The 16704-nt window shown below is 33.9% G+C and overlaps 1 protein-coding gene across 10 annotated transcripts in view; it reads right to left on the bottom strand.

Annotated features, from left to right (window-relative positions):
• Window positions 1-391: 391 nt before the first annotated feature.
• The window catches only part of ZC3H13 (zinc finger CCCH-type containing 13), a 103447-nt gene continuing 87134 nt past the window's right edge, over window positions 392-16704 (bottom strand). For 7 of the 10 annotated variants that reach the window (XM_007501585.3, XM_056807310.1, XM_056807311.1 and 4 more), the window contains 5 exons: window positions 11636-12136; window positions 8133-8285; window positions 3952-4152; window positions 2286-2449; window positions 392-1305 (listed from right to left, as the gene is read on the bottom strand). In XM_007501585.3, the coding sequence (XP_007501647.1) occupies window positions 1132-1305; window positions 2286-2449; window positions 3952-4152; window positions 8133-8285; window positions 11636-12136 (1193 nt within the window). In that variant the 3' untranslated portion in view covers window positions 392-1131. The remainder of the gene's footprint in view (window positions 1306-2285; window positions 2450-3951; window positions 4153-8132; window positions 8286-11635; window positions 12137-16704) is intronic. The other 3 variants (XM_056807309.1, XM_056807316.1, XM_056807315.1) reach the window with 2 other exon arrangements.

The following is a 16704-nucleotide window of genomic DNA, read 5'->3' as shown; positions in this document are numbered from 1 at the left end:
AAATCTTTTTTTTAAATCGCAGGCATTCAATAAGGTAATTCTGGTCAATAAAACATTGTTCTGTGATTTGGTGAAAGATGGCTACATAGACTTTAAAATAACTGCATGCAATGGTCTATTACTTCAGCTCAAATACAGAATTACCAGCTCATTGAATGAAGGCTAAATCTCAGGATGTTTGAAAGTATTCCTACACTACACATGAATTCTTTTTTATATTCTAAATATTACTCAAAACTACCAACAAAGAAACAGATGAATTAAATGAAAATGTAAAGATGCAATGTTAACCCTAAACGTCTTGGAACACAGAGAAAAGGGCTAGAGACATGATTAACAAATTTATGGATTTCACAAAGCTAGGAAGAAGGTTAGTTAATATATCAAAGAATCAGAAAGAGAGGTATTTGTTTATTGAAAATAAAGACTAAGGACACAGTTTCCAAGTTTTAAAAAAATTGTATATATATATGTATATATATATATTTAAAAAACCCAAATACATATTATACATTGTATCAATGCACATTTATTTTAAACCAACAAAAATACTAGCAAGTTAGGTTTATTATTTCTCTAATGGGGGAGGGGGGTTGCTGTGGTGGAATATTTTGGCTTTATTCTATAGACATAGATAGTTGGATGCCTGCCCATATACACTCATAATGCTAGAAAAGCACTAAATGCTTTGTGTAATACTATCATACACAGTTAACTGAAAGCATTCAATTTGGATTGATGGACACATTGTTTTCAAGTAAAGTCAACATTTCTGTAATGAAGATCCCATTAGTAGACATCAGTAGTTCTGCTTTATGAAAAATGTTTAGACTGGAAAAAGAAGTACACATGCCCTTCCTTCAGTTTTTCCAGTTGCTTCAACAAACTATTCATATGAAACATTCAATAAGCTAGATGTCCTCACATTTGTGCATCAAGTACTGTGTAAAAAATGAACATAAATCTGGCACACGCTCCCCCCTGCCCCCACCCCCACAACCCAACTGGTACATTTCAAATAAAAGCTGTTGTGCCTCACCCACTTAGAGCAATGGTCAAGTCTTTTGTCTTGTTTTCTTAGGCTTGCTTTTCCCTAGGAAGATACTCTGATGGCCAAAATGAACTTTGGTGTTAGGACACACACACTTCTGGCTGGATACTAGGTTGTGAAAGTTTACTATTCTCTTCTGTCTTTTCCTGTCCAGGTCCATGGCATGTTGTCTTGCGCTTAAATAATCGCAAACTTAGGCGCAGCAATTCATTGTCTACCACTGGAGTGTTTGTGTATGTCTGCTTCAAGGTGCCCTGAAAACAAAAGGAGTACAGGTGATTAAGAGCAAGGAATGTTGAGCAAACTGCTAAGGAGAGTTCCTGAGCTCTCTCAGTTTCTGATCCTGGAGGATGCACTGTTTTGCTTATATAGCCAGACAAACTACTATATAATTCTTTTCACAGACCTTAATGGTTGATACCTCAGAGCTCCTCCAGCCCAGCCTCAAATTCCACCAGTATAAGAAGTTCTTTCTCAATATCTCTTCCAGGATGAAATCAAGTTTCTGTTTAAACACTCTGAGTGAGTGAAAAAGAGCTCACTACCTGACAAGGAAAGAGTTTCTTCCAAATGAGCCAAATAAGGTAAAGTCCAACCTTGGTTTGTTTTTTAAAACCCTTTCCTTCTGTCTCAGAAACAACAGTATGTATTGGTAACAAGAAAGAAGAATGGGAAAGGCTAGGCAGTGGGGATTAAATGATTTGCCCAAGGCCACACAGCCAGGGTTATCAATCCAGAGCCACCTTGCTGCCCTTAAGCCCAACTTTTCTTATATAAAATTCTTTTAATGCTTTAGCACAGTAACCATGTGTCCTTTACTCCAAGCTAACCCTTTCCAGTTCCTTCTACTACTGCTCATATGCCACAGTTTCTCAACCTTTCAATGATCATCCCATGTCATGTCCCATTCTAGCTGTGGCCTGATCAGTGAAAGACAATGTTCTTAATATTCACCTTGCTCTTGAGTCAATCCTTCAGCTACTATTACTACAGACCACAATGGTTTTTGTCAAGCAGTCATGCCCAGAGAGCTGATCTAAACTTTTTGAAACAATTACCCATTATCCTACTTAATGCTTAATAGAATCTTGCATTCTGAATGTGTGAACAGTAAGGAGAATAGATTTTTTAAATCCTCTACATAAATCAGCCACAATCCTTTCTGAAACAACCAAATAAAAAACATTCCTATCAGTCAATAAATTTTAAATGTAATCCAAGGCAATAACAATACCTTTTCATTTTTCACTAGCTGTTTCCGAATTGCAGAATCCCGCCTAAAGCATAATGCTTTACAACATGGTCCAAGATTACTGAGAAGACCAGCTCTCTCTTCCTTACGAAGCAATGCTGCCATGTTTAGGGCTCCCAATTCATGTTCAAAAAGATTTTCTGCATCTACCAATAAAAATGAATAAAGCAGTATTAAAGCAAAAAAAAAAATTGTTAATTAACATATAAAGAATATTGCACAAAGTTCAGAATATACCTTTGTTAAAATTATAGATCTTGTTTAGGGAGTCAATGTGTTACATATAGTTCAGGAGTTGGCAAATAAAAGAAAAATTTTTAACTTCACATTTTTATTCTCTTTCTTTATTGCATCTTCCAACTTCAAAGCATTATCAACTATCACCTTTTTTTTCCTTTTGCTCCCTTGCTTTGATAAAAGTAGATTCTTAATGCCCCATTCTTACCTGCTCCCTCACCCAAGCCACAAGCCAAAAAAGGGTGGCTGGCAACAAAATATAGAGATTTAGAAACTCTAGGAATAGGGATGGATGTGGGAGGAATCCTTAAAAAATCTAAAACTCTTAAGTGCTTGAAGGTTTGCAAAGATGTCCTCTTATACAGGCATTAAACTTGGAGGTAGCTGCTATACTTTTCTGTATTTATCAAAGGCAGACAATGGTTGTTACTTGTCCAAATTCAGAGTGACTGAGGTTGGATTTGAACTAAAGTTTTACTGACTCCAGGTCCAACCTTCTACCCATTGTGTCACCTAGCTAAAACAATTTAGTATACTGGCTACTCTAAAAGAAGCTATTACACTAAATTTAGGGATCTTCCCAGTAAAATTTTATTTTACAAGCAACAGGAATAATAAAAACAACACTCCACTAAGAACCAGAAAATGATGATCCATACCAAATTAGCATTGCCAATTAACCTTCTGTGTCAACATGGGCAGACTGCTCAATTTCTTTTAAAAAGTAAATAACATCAATTTTCCTTCTCTGCAAAATGAAGGGACTGGACTACATAACCTAAAAAGTTCTTCCTACTTCTCAAATTATACAATCAATTATTTAATTTATTCCCAATTCTGCTAAACCCTAGTGTGCACAATAGAGTTTAACATCACTAGCTCTGAATATTATCACAGATTTATATTTAGTCTCAGTGTCAAGAAAATAACTGAAATACACAAGCATATATTATTTCACTGAGAACTTAAAATTCTACTAGTATGAAAAAATGTTAAAAGCTCAAATCTAGTGATAAAAGAGACCAACCCAAACTAATAAACTGTTTTCAGGCTACCTATACTAAAACATACCATCAGACAGACAGAAGGGGACACACACACACACAGTTTTCTTTCTAAGATGTAGGCATTAAACTATATATAATTAAATTAATATACTGTACCTACCTAACTAAATAAAACCTTCTTGCCTATAAGTTTCAGCTTCTTTCAATGACCTTATTATGCAAAGTATATAGCAGTTTTGCATTTTAGTTTACTCATTTGTAAAGTTAAACTGACCAATCATAAAGATAGAAAGGGCTGAAATAATTTCTCTGGCAAAAAGTGCTACATTGATACAAAACAAGATTTTATTAAAATCAAAAATCTTTGATAGGAAGGAATTATATAAACAAAATGAAACAATTACCTTTGGGCTTTTCCAAAAGTCTCTGACATGTTTCTTTAACTTTAGAAAATAATTCAGAACCTGCCAATTTTTTAGAAATTCCAACTCGTAGCATAACAGCTCCAGGTGTGAATTTTAAGAGGGCAGCTCCAGGTTCTCGTGGTTCTTTAGGATGTTTTGGCATAAGACCAGACCAGTCCACATCTATCACATCCAAAGGATCTGCAAAAGTGAATAAGGATATGAATGTTTCCAAAATAAGGAATAACATAATAGTGAGTAAGTATGCTTTTTTGCTATTTTATTTCATAATTAGAATGTAAGTATAAGTCAAATTTATATCACAGCAATGTTTTTAATGTGGTCAATTCTTACTTTATCCTTGGTTACATGAACACTATAAACATTTTGCCCAATGACACTTTGCAATAAAATAAATATTATAATCAAATTCTATGTAAAGGTAAAACGAACTTTCCTATGATGCTTCTCCATAAACCTCTACTCCATTTGTAGTTCAGAAGTGACCTCATATTCTTTAGTGTTTTTGACAATGAGATGCAAACTGTGATCTAAAAGGAAAGTCTTAGACTGTGGGTTTTGTAACAAACTAAGTAGATATTATGAGATAGTCAGCCAAGTTTAGAGACTCATCACCAAGCCAACTCCCAAGAATATTTAACAATCTAGTAGGTAGACAACTTTTTGATAATTCCTTTGGTCATGGAAACCCACTAAACAAAGGTAAACACAAAATGGACCACAGTCCTAGGCCATCCTCCTCTCCCCTTCTCTTCTGTAGGGATAATAGCAAAGTGGCAAAAAGGCAGGGCAGATGTTGCTAAGAAATATAGCTTTTAGACCATCTATATAAATATTAATGTAGTTGTTAGAACTTTAAAATGTGAAATCCTTGTAATATACTTCTGGAAGAACTAATTCATAGTTCATAACAAACCAGAAGAAGGAATGAATAGCTTAAGTTCTCTTTGGGGAGGTACAACTGGTTTTATTTTGTGTCCAAAGGCAAAAAGAAACATCAGTTCATGGAACATTTGGTCATCCCATCTCACAGTGGTTCATAAGATAAGCATGATTGTAGCTTAGCTACCAAATACTGTGAAATCAATGAAAATGTGTTTTTTGAAGACTTTGCCAACACCTTTTGAATTAAATTAATATATATTTTACTACTAGATGACTTCAAATCACAAAGATGGATGAGAGAATAGTGAAAATATGGTTCAAGCCAAAAAAAATTAAAGAAGCCAAGATTCTGTCTATTACAAAGAAACCTCTTATTATGTCTACATCATAAACATTTTCTTTGAGAAATGAATAAAAAGATAGTGGACTTTCCTAGCACCAACCAATATTTGAAAAAATTAAACCTATTTTGATAAGCAGTGACTCATTCCAGATGTGGGAAGTTATAGGTGAAATGGACTATTTACATACTGTCTGAACACTAACATACAAAGCTAGAAAAAGTGTAAGTAAGAAAAAATATGGCATGCAACTGAAACACCAACCCAATCTAATTAAGTTATTGATCTTAAAATAATGGATACAGAAAGATAAAAGGACAGGCATTGATTATAATAATTTATACAAATGAACTGCCACAATTAGATCAAAAGGGCCTAATAACTGCTTTATTTAACACATCCTTGACTTACTTGTCAAGTGCTGGAATACAGCGGCTCAGGACAACACTGGTTTGCTTACTTACTTATTAAATACAGAAAAGTATGGTGATAGATTAGGTGTAATATTATCTTATAAAGCCAACAGAAGCAATAGAAAATAAAATCAATTTTTTAAAAGCTTGGCAAGCAATCCAAACTAAGCAGTTGTCCTAAAAGTTTTTAAAGTATGAAGCTGGAAAAGAAGACAAAAAGAAATGATGACCAAAAAACTCAGCAAAGATTTTTAAAACACATTTTTCACTATGAAGGAAAGTAGAATCAATACATTTAGAGCCTAATATCCTTCCAGAAGAAGTAGAGAAAGCAATTGACATAGAATGAGGCTGTGCTATAAGAAAATTATGAATGCATTGAAAGATTGGCACCTGAAAGGGAAGATAAGCAAAATTGTAAAAAAAAAAAAAATAAAATTAATTACTAACAAAAATGGGAAGTGACACTATTAATTACCATCTACCAATATGCCTGCTTTCTCACTAAGGTAGAAAAAATTATTGGGGGGGGGGGGGGGGGGAGTAAGCTAGATACACATATTGAGAGCATTTCTGAAGAGGGAATTAGGAAAATTTTTACTCTAAAACGCTATTAAACATTAGACCACATCTTCACTATCAATAATCTAACTGAAAGAAAATGCATTGGGATTCTTGCTTGTTGACCATAACAAAAAAAAATTTTTTTTAATTTGGTAAAGCAAAATGCCATTTTGTAGTAGAGGTACTTAGCAGGTGTGTCCCATGTATATAGAAACACTCTCCAAGATTCCTTGAAAGATATAATAGAGATAAGAGTTGTTCAACCATCTAATAATAAATATGAGGCAACAAAGAACACAAGGAAATGCATAAATTCCAACAGTCTGTGTCTATGGGTCTTTCAGACATTACAGTGATGGCAAGTTCTAAACATTACAAAGATCTATAACTTCTCAAAAAAGTTTGATTTAACTATATAACAGGATAATTCAATTGCCTGTTGTCTAGACTATGATAATGCTGTTGAATATACAACATATATAAGACTTCAACTACATCTTAGACAATGAAAAAGGATAATATGCAGAGCTCAAAACTTAACAGGAAGATGAGAGCAGGCTCAATTAGATTGCGTTTGAAAAACTGCAAAGGCTTTTTAATAATTCTTAATTTCTCCAAAAATGAAGCAAAAGTCTATTTTTAAAATATTATTCCAATTTTCTATGACTGAGACATGAAGAATTTAAAAGTATTATACAAAGAACAATTATAAATTGGGAATACATAGAAGCAGAAGAAAGGTTTTCATTAAGCAAAAAGATGAACTGTTCATAGGACAAGAGTAAGGGATAAGGAATGGATAGCCCACACCATGATATCTCCATGGCAAAAGAAGTAAAACTATACCCCACCATAGTGGATGGTTTGTAGTAAACTTATGGAAGGGACCCGGGCAAGAGCTGCACAAGATGCAGGTATAAATGAATTCCAATTCTCACTGTAGGATGGACTAGACCACACAAATAAGATCACAGATTCATTTGAGGATTTAAGTATTATTCATTATAACCACAATTATTCTTGTTACAATACAATACAGTAAAAATTCAGGCCCACTTTTATTAAAGGTACCAAAAAAAATTAGTCTTTGGACCAGTCACTACTGCAACTGTTTACCTGGAACATTAATATGCTGTCGATGGAGTAATAAATTTGTCTAATGGTTTGGGAAAACAAAAAATCATTGTATGTACTCTTACACTTAGCAATACTACTTACTAAGTTTATACAATAAAGAAGAAAAACCCCTCTATATAAAAATATTTATAGTAGCTCTTTTCATGGTGGTAAAGAACTGAAAATTGAGGAGGTGTCTATCAACTGAGAAATGGTCAAACAAATTATGGTAGATTAATATAATGGAATATTATTGTGCTATAATAAATAACAAAAAGGATGATTTCAGCAATACCTAGGAAGAATTATAGTATGAAATGATGCAGAGTGAAGTAAGCAGAATCAAGAGAACAATATAAGAAACAAACTGCAACCACTCCTCATCCCCAAAAAGAAAAGAAAGCAGAAGGAAAGACAGAAGGACTCAAACAAGCAGGACAGCTTTGAAAATTAATGTGCAAGGGGAAGGGCAGTTGGCTCAATGGATAGAAAGCCAGGTCCAAAGATAAGAGATTCCGAGTTCAAATCTCAGACACTTCCTAGTTGTGTGACTCCAGCTAAGTTATTTAACACCCCTGCCTAACCCTTACTGTTCTTCGGGCTTTGGAACCGATAAGTAGTATTAATTCTAAAACAGAAAGTAATGGCTTAAAAACACAAAGGAAAGTACATTAAAGTTCTGAATTTATTATAGAATTTAAAAAGAAAAACAACCTCTAGATTTGCAATTTCAATATATAAGCTTTAGCTCTACAATAATATGTGAAAATACTAGTTTTATCAGAGATTTGTTAACCTCGAGGAAAGAAAATTAATTTAAATGGGAAAAAAAAGAAGATACCTGGCATCTTCTCATCATCTTGTTGATCTTCCCTTTTTTCAGCATCACCTGCCAGAATTTCATCAAGTTCATCATCACTGATTGGTTCATATCCTTCTCCAGCACCAGATCCTAAAGACTGTGCATCATCTAACTTGGCTTCATCATCTCCTGCTAAAAAGACAAATAAATTTCATTATAAAGACAGCTTTATTTACTAAAGAAGAACCTGCTTTGAGATTCCACTGAAGCAATTAAGTTAGTTGAGGACTGCTCAAGTCATGAAATACTAAATCAAAGAAAGATGAAAATGTCTTTTGTCCCAAACCAACTATCATGGCAAGAGGTAAAAATATAGTACTGGTACAAATACAGGTTACTCCATTTTGGAAAAAATACCCATTTATGCAAACATAATACACAAAAACAATTAAGGACTGCAATCAGGTTTTATGTAGTTAGAGTTTGTATTCAAATCAATATACTGGAACCCTTTAACATATCAGAATAGGCCATAAGATGATAGATTTTAAAGGAAGATATGAGTGAAAACTACAAGATCCTTCTTTCATTTTCCAGTCACAACTCCAATTTGAATTCACAGCCAATTGACAAAAAAATTGATTTGCCCTTGGTCTGAGTCCATGTATTGTTTCAGAGTGAGATGTCTACTCCGAAAGACAAAAGTTTGTATTGTCATAATTATTGAAACAAAATGCTTTTAACAAAATCTTTTTGAAAATTCATCTTCTATACTTTACATGTGATTATAATCAAATGAAAAATTAATTTTTCCATATCTACCTTATTCTAATTTTTCAATACTGAATATTTACTGCCTATTTTACTTATATCATGAGAACTCTATGATGACTTACATACATTAAGGAAATGAAGGAAATGGTCAGACCTTCCTTATTTCCTTTATCCTTTACAGTACCACTAATGGAGGCTCCATTTCTTGTCATATCCAATTTTAACTATTCTTAACAAGCTAGGCCCAAGTTTTTTCTTTTGGCAAACATATACATTCTTGGATGACAGCACAAAAGTGTTACACTCTAGAAATCAAAGGTAAAGGGTTTATAAATTTAATGTGAATTTGTTTAACACTGAAACTACAGGGTATAGTTAAAATTTCTAATCACTCATAAAATTTATGGACCTTAAAAACTGCAATTTCCAAAGTCATATAAGTGAGTTCTTTTAGTAGATATAAAACAAAATCTCACTATTTCTGAAATTGTGATAATCCAGACAAAGTATACCAAAAATTTTAAATGTGTCTTTTGAGAATTTTTGTATATGAGACAAATCATAAAATTAAAGTATTTATTAAAAGTATTTTTATTAAAAGGTACATATCATAAATATGACATAACATAAGTAATATAACTTAATTAGTTTTTATCCCTTTACTTATTTTTGTTTTCTATTTACAATTAATTTTAACTAAAGCAATTTAAGAAAATATTTTCTAAAAATTTTGGCAATTCTAACATTAATAACTTACGGGTGGCTACACCATCCACATTATTTTGAATTAGACTATATCAATTAAATTATTTTGAAAAAGCTGCCCTTTTAAAGATACAAAAGTGTAAAATGTTTTAAACTTTCGGGAATTATTTAAACTAGTACATTTACCTAAAATTACTCTACATTTGTTTAACCTTTGTCTCAATATATGTAATTCCACAAGGTAAAAAAGCTACTTGGATATAAATGAGGCATGTAGAGAGGGATGAGTGGTATTAATTCTAACCATAAGAATGCTATTCACAACATTGTTTAGACTACATACAAGGTGTAGTTAGTATAATATTTTAAGATTCTACCTCCTACAATGATGCCTACTAAGATATAGGAGAGGTTTATTCTTGGACTGAAGTTTTGCAACTAAAGTAATAGAAAAATTTAATTCAGAAGTACAAAAAATTTAAATAGCCTTAAATTCCCATTTAAGAGTAGCCAGACCAGCAATATCACTTCCTTTCATTTTTGACTCTCCATACTTTCCCATCTAGGCTCTTCTCCCTTTACAGACCTTCAGCTTCTTTTTATATTCCATCTTGTCCCATGAGAATGTAAGCTTCTTGACGGTACAGACTGTCCTTATTTTTACTTGTATTTGTGTTCCCAGCACTTAAAATATGCCTGGTACTTAGTAAGTGCTTAATAAGTACTCTATGAACCTATCTATCATTCTGTACTCACAAACCTACCTAATATAAAGCATGAACCTATTCTCCCTTTCAAGGCTCTCAACCTACCACACCAAATAAACCAAATTAATAAGATCACTGCAGCAGAAGAAATAAAGCTTTTTTTCAAATGGAAGACTGATAAGACAATCAAAGGAGTTTAACTAAGAGATTTTAGACATATGGAAGAATAAGAATACAAGGAATGAGATCACCAGAAGAAACAATATATATTCACATATGAGTCATTAAAATGTATTTTTCTAGAGTCTAAAACATGCATATAAAGTTCTTCAAGAACTCTTAAAACTTAACAGGATTAACCATTATCAAGTTATAAATCAAGTTCCTATATTAACTTCCTTATAAGCCTTTAAAAATGAATACTTAGAAAGGCTGGACTTTTCTTAGTGGAATTCCAGATGTTATGTTTTGTCTATGTGATTTTAAGAAAGTCATTAAACCTGTGGGACTCAGTTGTACCATTTGTAAAATGAAATAGTAGGTTAGATGACCTTGAAAGTCCCTTGCAGCTCTAAATCTACAATCTCATGAGCTAAAAAATAGGTATGAAAACCTCTTAAAAGAAGAAAACTCTGTTCCCTTAACTTTGTGATGTTGAACTTTTAGTAATTTCTTAAGACAAATGAGTGCTGTCTTTCCTCTTTGTTCCACTTTCTAAATTCAATATACCTACCAATTCCCTCCCTCTTCCACAAGTTTCCTGGGTCTTTCTTGCCCATTGTAAACTTTCTCCTCTGAACTCCTAAACTCTTCATATCATTCAGTCAAAAACAATAAAAACCACACATTTTGCCTTGCAACATTGATTATTCTAGTCAATATATTTGCTAAGAATCTGTATGTTAGGTCTTGGGGATTTTATGTTGTATTTAACTTTTCACATACCTATACCATGCCTCTCTCCCAACTAGATTCTTAAGTTCTAAATGCACTAAAATGTTATACAACTCCTTTTACTTCTGCTTCATGTTGTCCTCTATGGAGGAGTCAATGAATAAATATCCATTGACTTTGTTCATTTTTGTCATATATAAGGAAAAGTTAAAAGGCAATAGTAAAGAAAAAACTTTGTATCCTCTATTAAGATTTACTCTAAACAATAAAATCTCCTTTTCATACTTCTTTGATCTGCCTTGAAAGGAAGTACAAGGTAAAATGAAATTCAGAGGGTTTTTCCCTTCACCAGGTCTGATTCATCTACAAATATTTTTTTAGTATGAAAAAGACCTTTTAGGGGAAAATACTTTGTTTTCAAAGGCAAAGAAAGAATAATTTGCAGACTATGGTAGAGCTTACCTTCTAAGCTCTCAGTTTTCTCAGCTTCATTTACATCCTCAAATCCATGCAAAGGTCCCAGGTCTTTTTCTAGTCTTTCTTTCTCCAAAGCTACAGAGTCTCTGCAAATTCCCTCAAAGTCTTTCTCATGCTCATCCAGTTTTGTTTCACTGCGTTTTGAAGACTCTATGTGCGAAGAAATATCAAGAGTTCTGTCTCTATCTCTTTCACTAGAATCAGGATTTTGCCTCTCTCTTTCCCTGTCCAAGTCTCTCCTTTTGTCTCGCTCTCTCTCTCGTTCCCGGAGTCGGTCTCTGTTTCTTGGCCAATCTTTATCAGTATCTCGGTCCCATTCTCTCTGCCTTGTTTCTCTCCTTTCCCTTTCCCGTTCTCTATCATGGTCATGTCGATCTCGTTCCTGAAGCCTTTCTCGGCTATCAAAAGACCCAGATCTTGAATGAACCTGGCGATCTGACTCAGGGGAACTTCTTCTAGAACTGTGACTTCTTGAATCTTGACGATCTAAAATAAATATTATAAATACATCTGTGTTATGCATTAAACTTAAAACCAAAAGGAAACACAGGATAAAGGGACTTATTTTTAAGATGCCCCTTTGTTGAAGGGAGAAGAAAGAAAAAGAAATTAAATTTAGCCTAATGTATGATGTTCACACACAGTCTCTACTCATATTTAACAAGTTAATAAAATATATATTTACATATATTACTTCCTCAAGAATAAGCCTTTGTTCAGGTGTAAGTTTCTTTAAAATCCAAGAAATGATTCTTGCCCCAAATTCTGTCCCTTCAGAAAATTCATCCACACAAGGCAATAAGAATATTTTCTCTTTTTACTGAAGATTCTTGGAAGATTATAAGAATTTTTTTCTCTAAGAGTAAGTTTTCATTTGTAAAGATTCCAAAAATTAAAATATACTGAAGAATAAATTCTACTTCTGACTTCTATGGAAAAATTTGAATAGGAAAGAAAGAGTAAGAAGGGTAGAAGAAACTAAAAAAGGCAGCATTTAGAATGATGATGAAAGTTAAAGACTGACTATTAGAAAAATAAAAAAAGAAGAATGAGAAAGATTGAAGAATAAGGATATGGATGAATAAGATAAATAGGGGGAGCTTAAGCAAAAGAAGAATATGGTGACTGAAGAAAGATGATGAAAATTAGAGGACCATTCCTACAGGAAGTAAACAAGAGGAGGCAGTGGTAACAGTAGGTTTGAGAAGAAATAAGTAGAAAAGGAAGAGAAAAGTTTTAGGAAAAGGAAGAAGGGTTCTGGGAAAAGAATATTTTGAAGGTGAGAAAGACAAGAAAAGAGAGAAAAGGGACTGAGATGAGGCCAAGATAAATTAAGAAGGTGAAAGGTCCGTAAATTTAAAGGGAAAATTAAGTTGGTTGTGACAATGATATTACTAACATTACATATATCCAGCCTTAATTTCTCCCCATCCTCCAATATAACATCATCAACTAGCTGTTGGACATTTTATGCATGTGTCACACAGGCATTTCAAACTCAAGACTATGCAAAATGGCACTTGTCTTCCCCCAAAACATTCACATCTGCTAAAACATGCACATCTGCTAGTTCTGTAAAGAGCACTAATATGCTTCTAGTCACCTACATTCAAAATATTACATTCATCCTGACTATTCACTCTTTCACCCTCTCAATGAGTCAATCATTGTCAAATCTTGCCAATTTTATTTCACAATCTCATTCATCCCCTTCTCTTCACTGATATCACAACCAATATTCAGACACTCATTACCTCTTGGTGGGATTACTACAAAATCTGCAATTAAGTGTTCTCCATGCCTCAAGCCTCCTCTCTAATCTGTACTCAGAACTGTTGCCAAATTGTTATTTCAAAAAGCACAGGTCTGGTTATGTCACTCCTCCTCTCAAAATGGGCCCAGAGGTTCCCTATTGCCTCAAAGATTAAATACAAACTCCTATTTGGCATTTAAAACTCTTCACAGTCTGGCTCCCATTTATCTACACTATTTCACACTCACTCCTCATTCCCAACACACTGTTCATTCTAAGCAAAACAGTCTATCTGTTATTCTCTGTATATACCACTTCATTTCCTGCCTCCAGGATTTTCTTCATTCACAGCTTTCTGTTGTTCCTCAGCTCCACCTCTTAGGATGCATAGTCCTTTTAATGCCTGGATCACAGACAATCTTTTCCAATCCTTCCAGAAATCAATTAATTATATATAAAATATGCACAAAATAAATATCATCTGTATACATGTTGTATAAATTCCTTGCTCACAAGGGGCATATATTTCATAAGGGAAGGAGGAAAATCAAAACTTTTCATAACTACTTGATAACAGAGAATAGCTACAATGTAGAAAGAATAATCAGTTGATGAGCACTTGGTAAGTGCTTAGATATAAAATGTCAGCAAATGGACCAATTTACCTGTATCATAGAATGAATTGAGAACAGTAAAATATAAGAAAACTGGGCAGACAGTAAAGAGCAAAGTTGTGAATGGCTTCAAATACCAAACAGAGACTTTATATTTGACCCTACAGTTATCAGGAGCCACTAAAATTTACTTGGGTGACATAGTCACATCTGAGATCTGGGAAAATCACTTTGGCAGCTGATTCTATACACTTGATCAAAGCAAGATCTGATCTGAAGCTGACTTTGGCTTTTATCATGAGCTTCTTGTAGCAAAATTCAGACTTAAATTTAAGAATGTAGGAAAAATCTTCAGAATATATATATAAATAACCATAACCTAAATAACATCTCTTGTGAATATAAAGGGGGGGAAGGGGGAGCGCGCACCTAGGTGGCATTGTGGATAGATCACCAGTTCTGGAGTTGGAAGGTCTTGGGTTCATATCTGACATCAGACATTTCCTAGCTATGTGACCCTGGGAAAGTCACAACCCCAATTCCCTATCTTACTGCTCTTCTGCCTTAGAATGGTACTTAGTATCAATTCTAAGACAGAAGGCAAGAATTTTTTAAAAAATGAATATGAAATAGAAATGATCAACAGTCTTAAGGGATTTAGAAATGATAGATAAGAGTTCCTGAAGAACTATGGTCACAGGTCTGCAAAACTGTATAGGAGGCAGCAACAAAAAACCTTTAGAAGGAAAAAGAATACGAAAGCAAAAATGGCTATCTGTTGAGGCTTTATAAATACCTGAGGAAGAAGGAAAGCAAAAGAGAAAAAGGGAGAAATACCCACCTGAATGCAAAATTCCAAGCAAGAGTAAGGATATGGTTTTCTTAAATGAGCAATGCCAGGGGTAGCTGGGTGACTCAGTGGATTGAGAGCCAGGCCTAGAGATGGGAGATCCTAGGTTCAAACCTGGCCTCAGACACTTCCTAGTTATGTGATCCTGGGCAAGACACTTAACCCCCATTGCCTAGCCCTTACCACTCTTCTGCCTTGGAACCAATACACTGTACACTGTATTGATTACAAGATGGAAGGTAAGGTTTTAAAAACAAACAAACAAACAAATAAATAAATGAGCAATGCAAAGAAATAAAAGAAAAAATTAAATGGGAAAAACAAGATATTTCTTCCAAAAAATTAGATATCAAGAGAATTTTTCTTGCAGAAATGGGCATTACAAGAAAAAAAAATGATTGGGACATTTCAGCAGCTAGATGGCTCAGAGGATAAGGAAACAATAGGTCATGGGTTCAAATCTGGCTTCAGACACTTCCTATGTGACTCGGGACAAGTCACTTAACCTCAACTACCTAGCCCTTACCACTCTTCTGCCTTGATTCTAAGACAGAAGGCAAGGGTTTGTTTGTTTGTTTGTTTGTTTGAATCCTAGGAACTTAACAGAAATAGAAAATTTTAAGAAGAGGTAGCAAGAATATACAGAATAACTATACAGAAAAGATCTTAACATTACTGATAAACATAATAGTGTGGTTACTGATAGTCAAGCTGGAAAATGAGTCAAGTGGGCCTTAGGGAATATTGCTAAAGATAAAGCTAGGGGAGTTGACCAAATTCCAACTGAGCTATTTAAAATGCTAAAAGAAGATGTTGCATTTGATATTCCACAAATTTGGAAAACTCAGCAGTGGCCACTGGATTAGAAAAGAACAGTTTATGTCTCAATCCTAAAGAATGTTCAAATTACCAAATAATAGCACTTATTTCACACAGTAACATGGTCATACTTAAAATTCTGCAAGCTAGGCTTCAGCAACAGGTGAATCAAGAATTCCAAGAGCAGGCTAGTTTTTAAAAAAGGCAGAGGAACTAGAAACCAAACTGGCAACACTCACTGGGTGATGGAGAAAGCAAAGGAGTTCCAGAAAAACATCTACTTCTGCTTCACTGACTACACTAATTGTGGGGATCACAACAAAATGTGGCAAACTTTCAAAGAAATGAAAGTTATAAAATCATTTTACTTATCTCCTGAGGTCAAGTGCTAAAGCTGAAAATGAGTTGAGACTCATGAAGAACAGTAAGGAAAACAATACAGGCTATAAAATTTATAGTGAGGAAAAGAAGAGTCACAAACAAGGATAGAACTTCAGCTAAGGCATAGAACAATGATAACGAATGGAGAATGTAAGATAAAGTTGCTCAAGTTTTAAGTTCTGTTTTCTCTAAGGAAAAAGAGTTTTACATTGGAAAGGAAAGGTTAAAGATAGTAAATAATGAGCTGATATCCAAGATAATGACAGAAAGTTAATGAGGCCATGATTATAAAATTTACAGAAAACACAAAACTGGGAAAGACAGTTAACACACTAGTCAGTTTATGATCCTAACATGTTGGAATTTGGGCTGAATTTAATTTTTTAAAAAACCCTTACCTTCTGCCCTAGAATTAATACTAAGTATCAGTTCCAAGGCAGAAGAGTGGAAAGGGCTGGGCATTTGGGATTAAGTGACTTTCCCAGGGTCACACATCTAGGAAGTATCCGTGACCATATTCAACTCAGGACCTCCCTTGTCCAAGCCTGGCTCTCTATCCACTGAGCCACCTAGGTGCCCTCAAAGTTAATAGTGATAAATATGAAGTCTTTCAAAAACATAGTATTGGGAAGACATG

Source organism: Monodelphis domestica, chromosome 8 (assembly GCF_027887165.1).
Source record: "Monodelphis domestica isolate mMonDom1 chromosome 8, mMonDom1.pri, whole genome shotgun sequence".
Classification (NCBI taxonomy): Eukaryota; Metazoa; Chordata; class Mammalia; order Didelphimorphia; family Didelphidae; genus Monodelphis; species Monodelphis domestica.
Note: the sequence above shows the minus strand (reverse complement) of the source record. Positions and strands in the feature narration are given on the sequence as shown.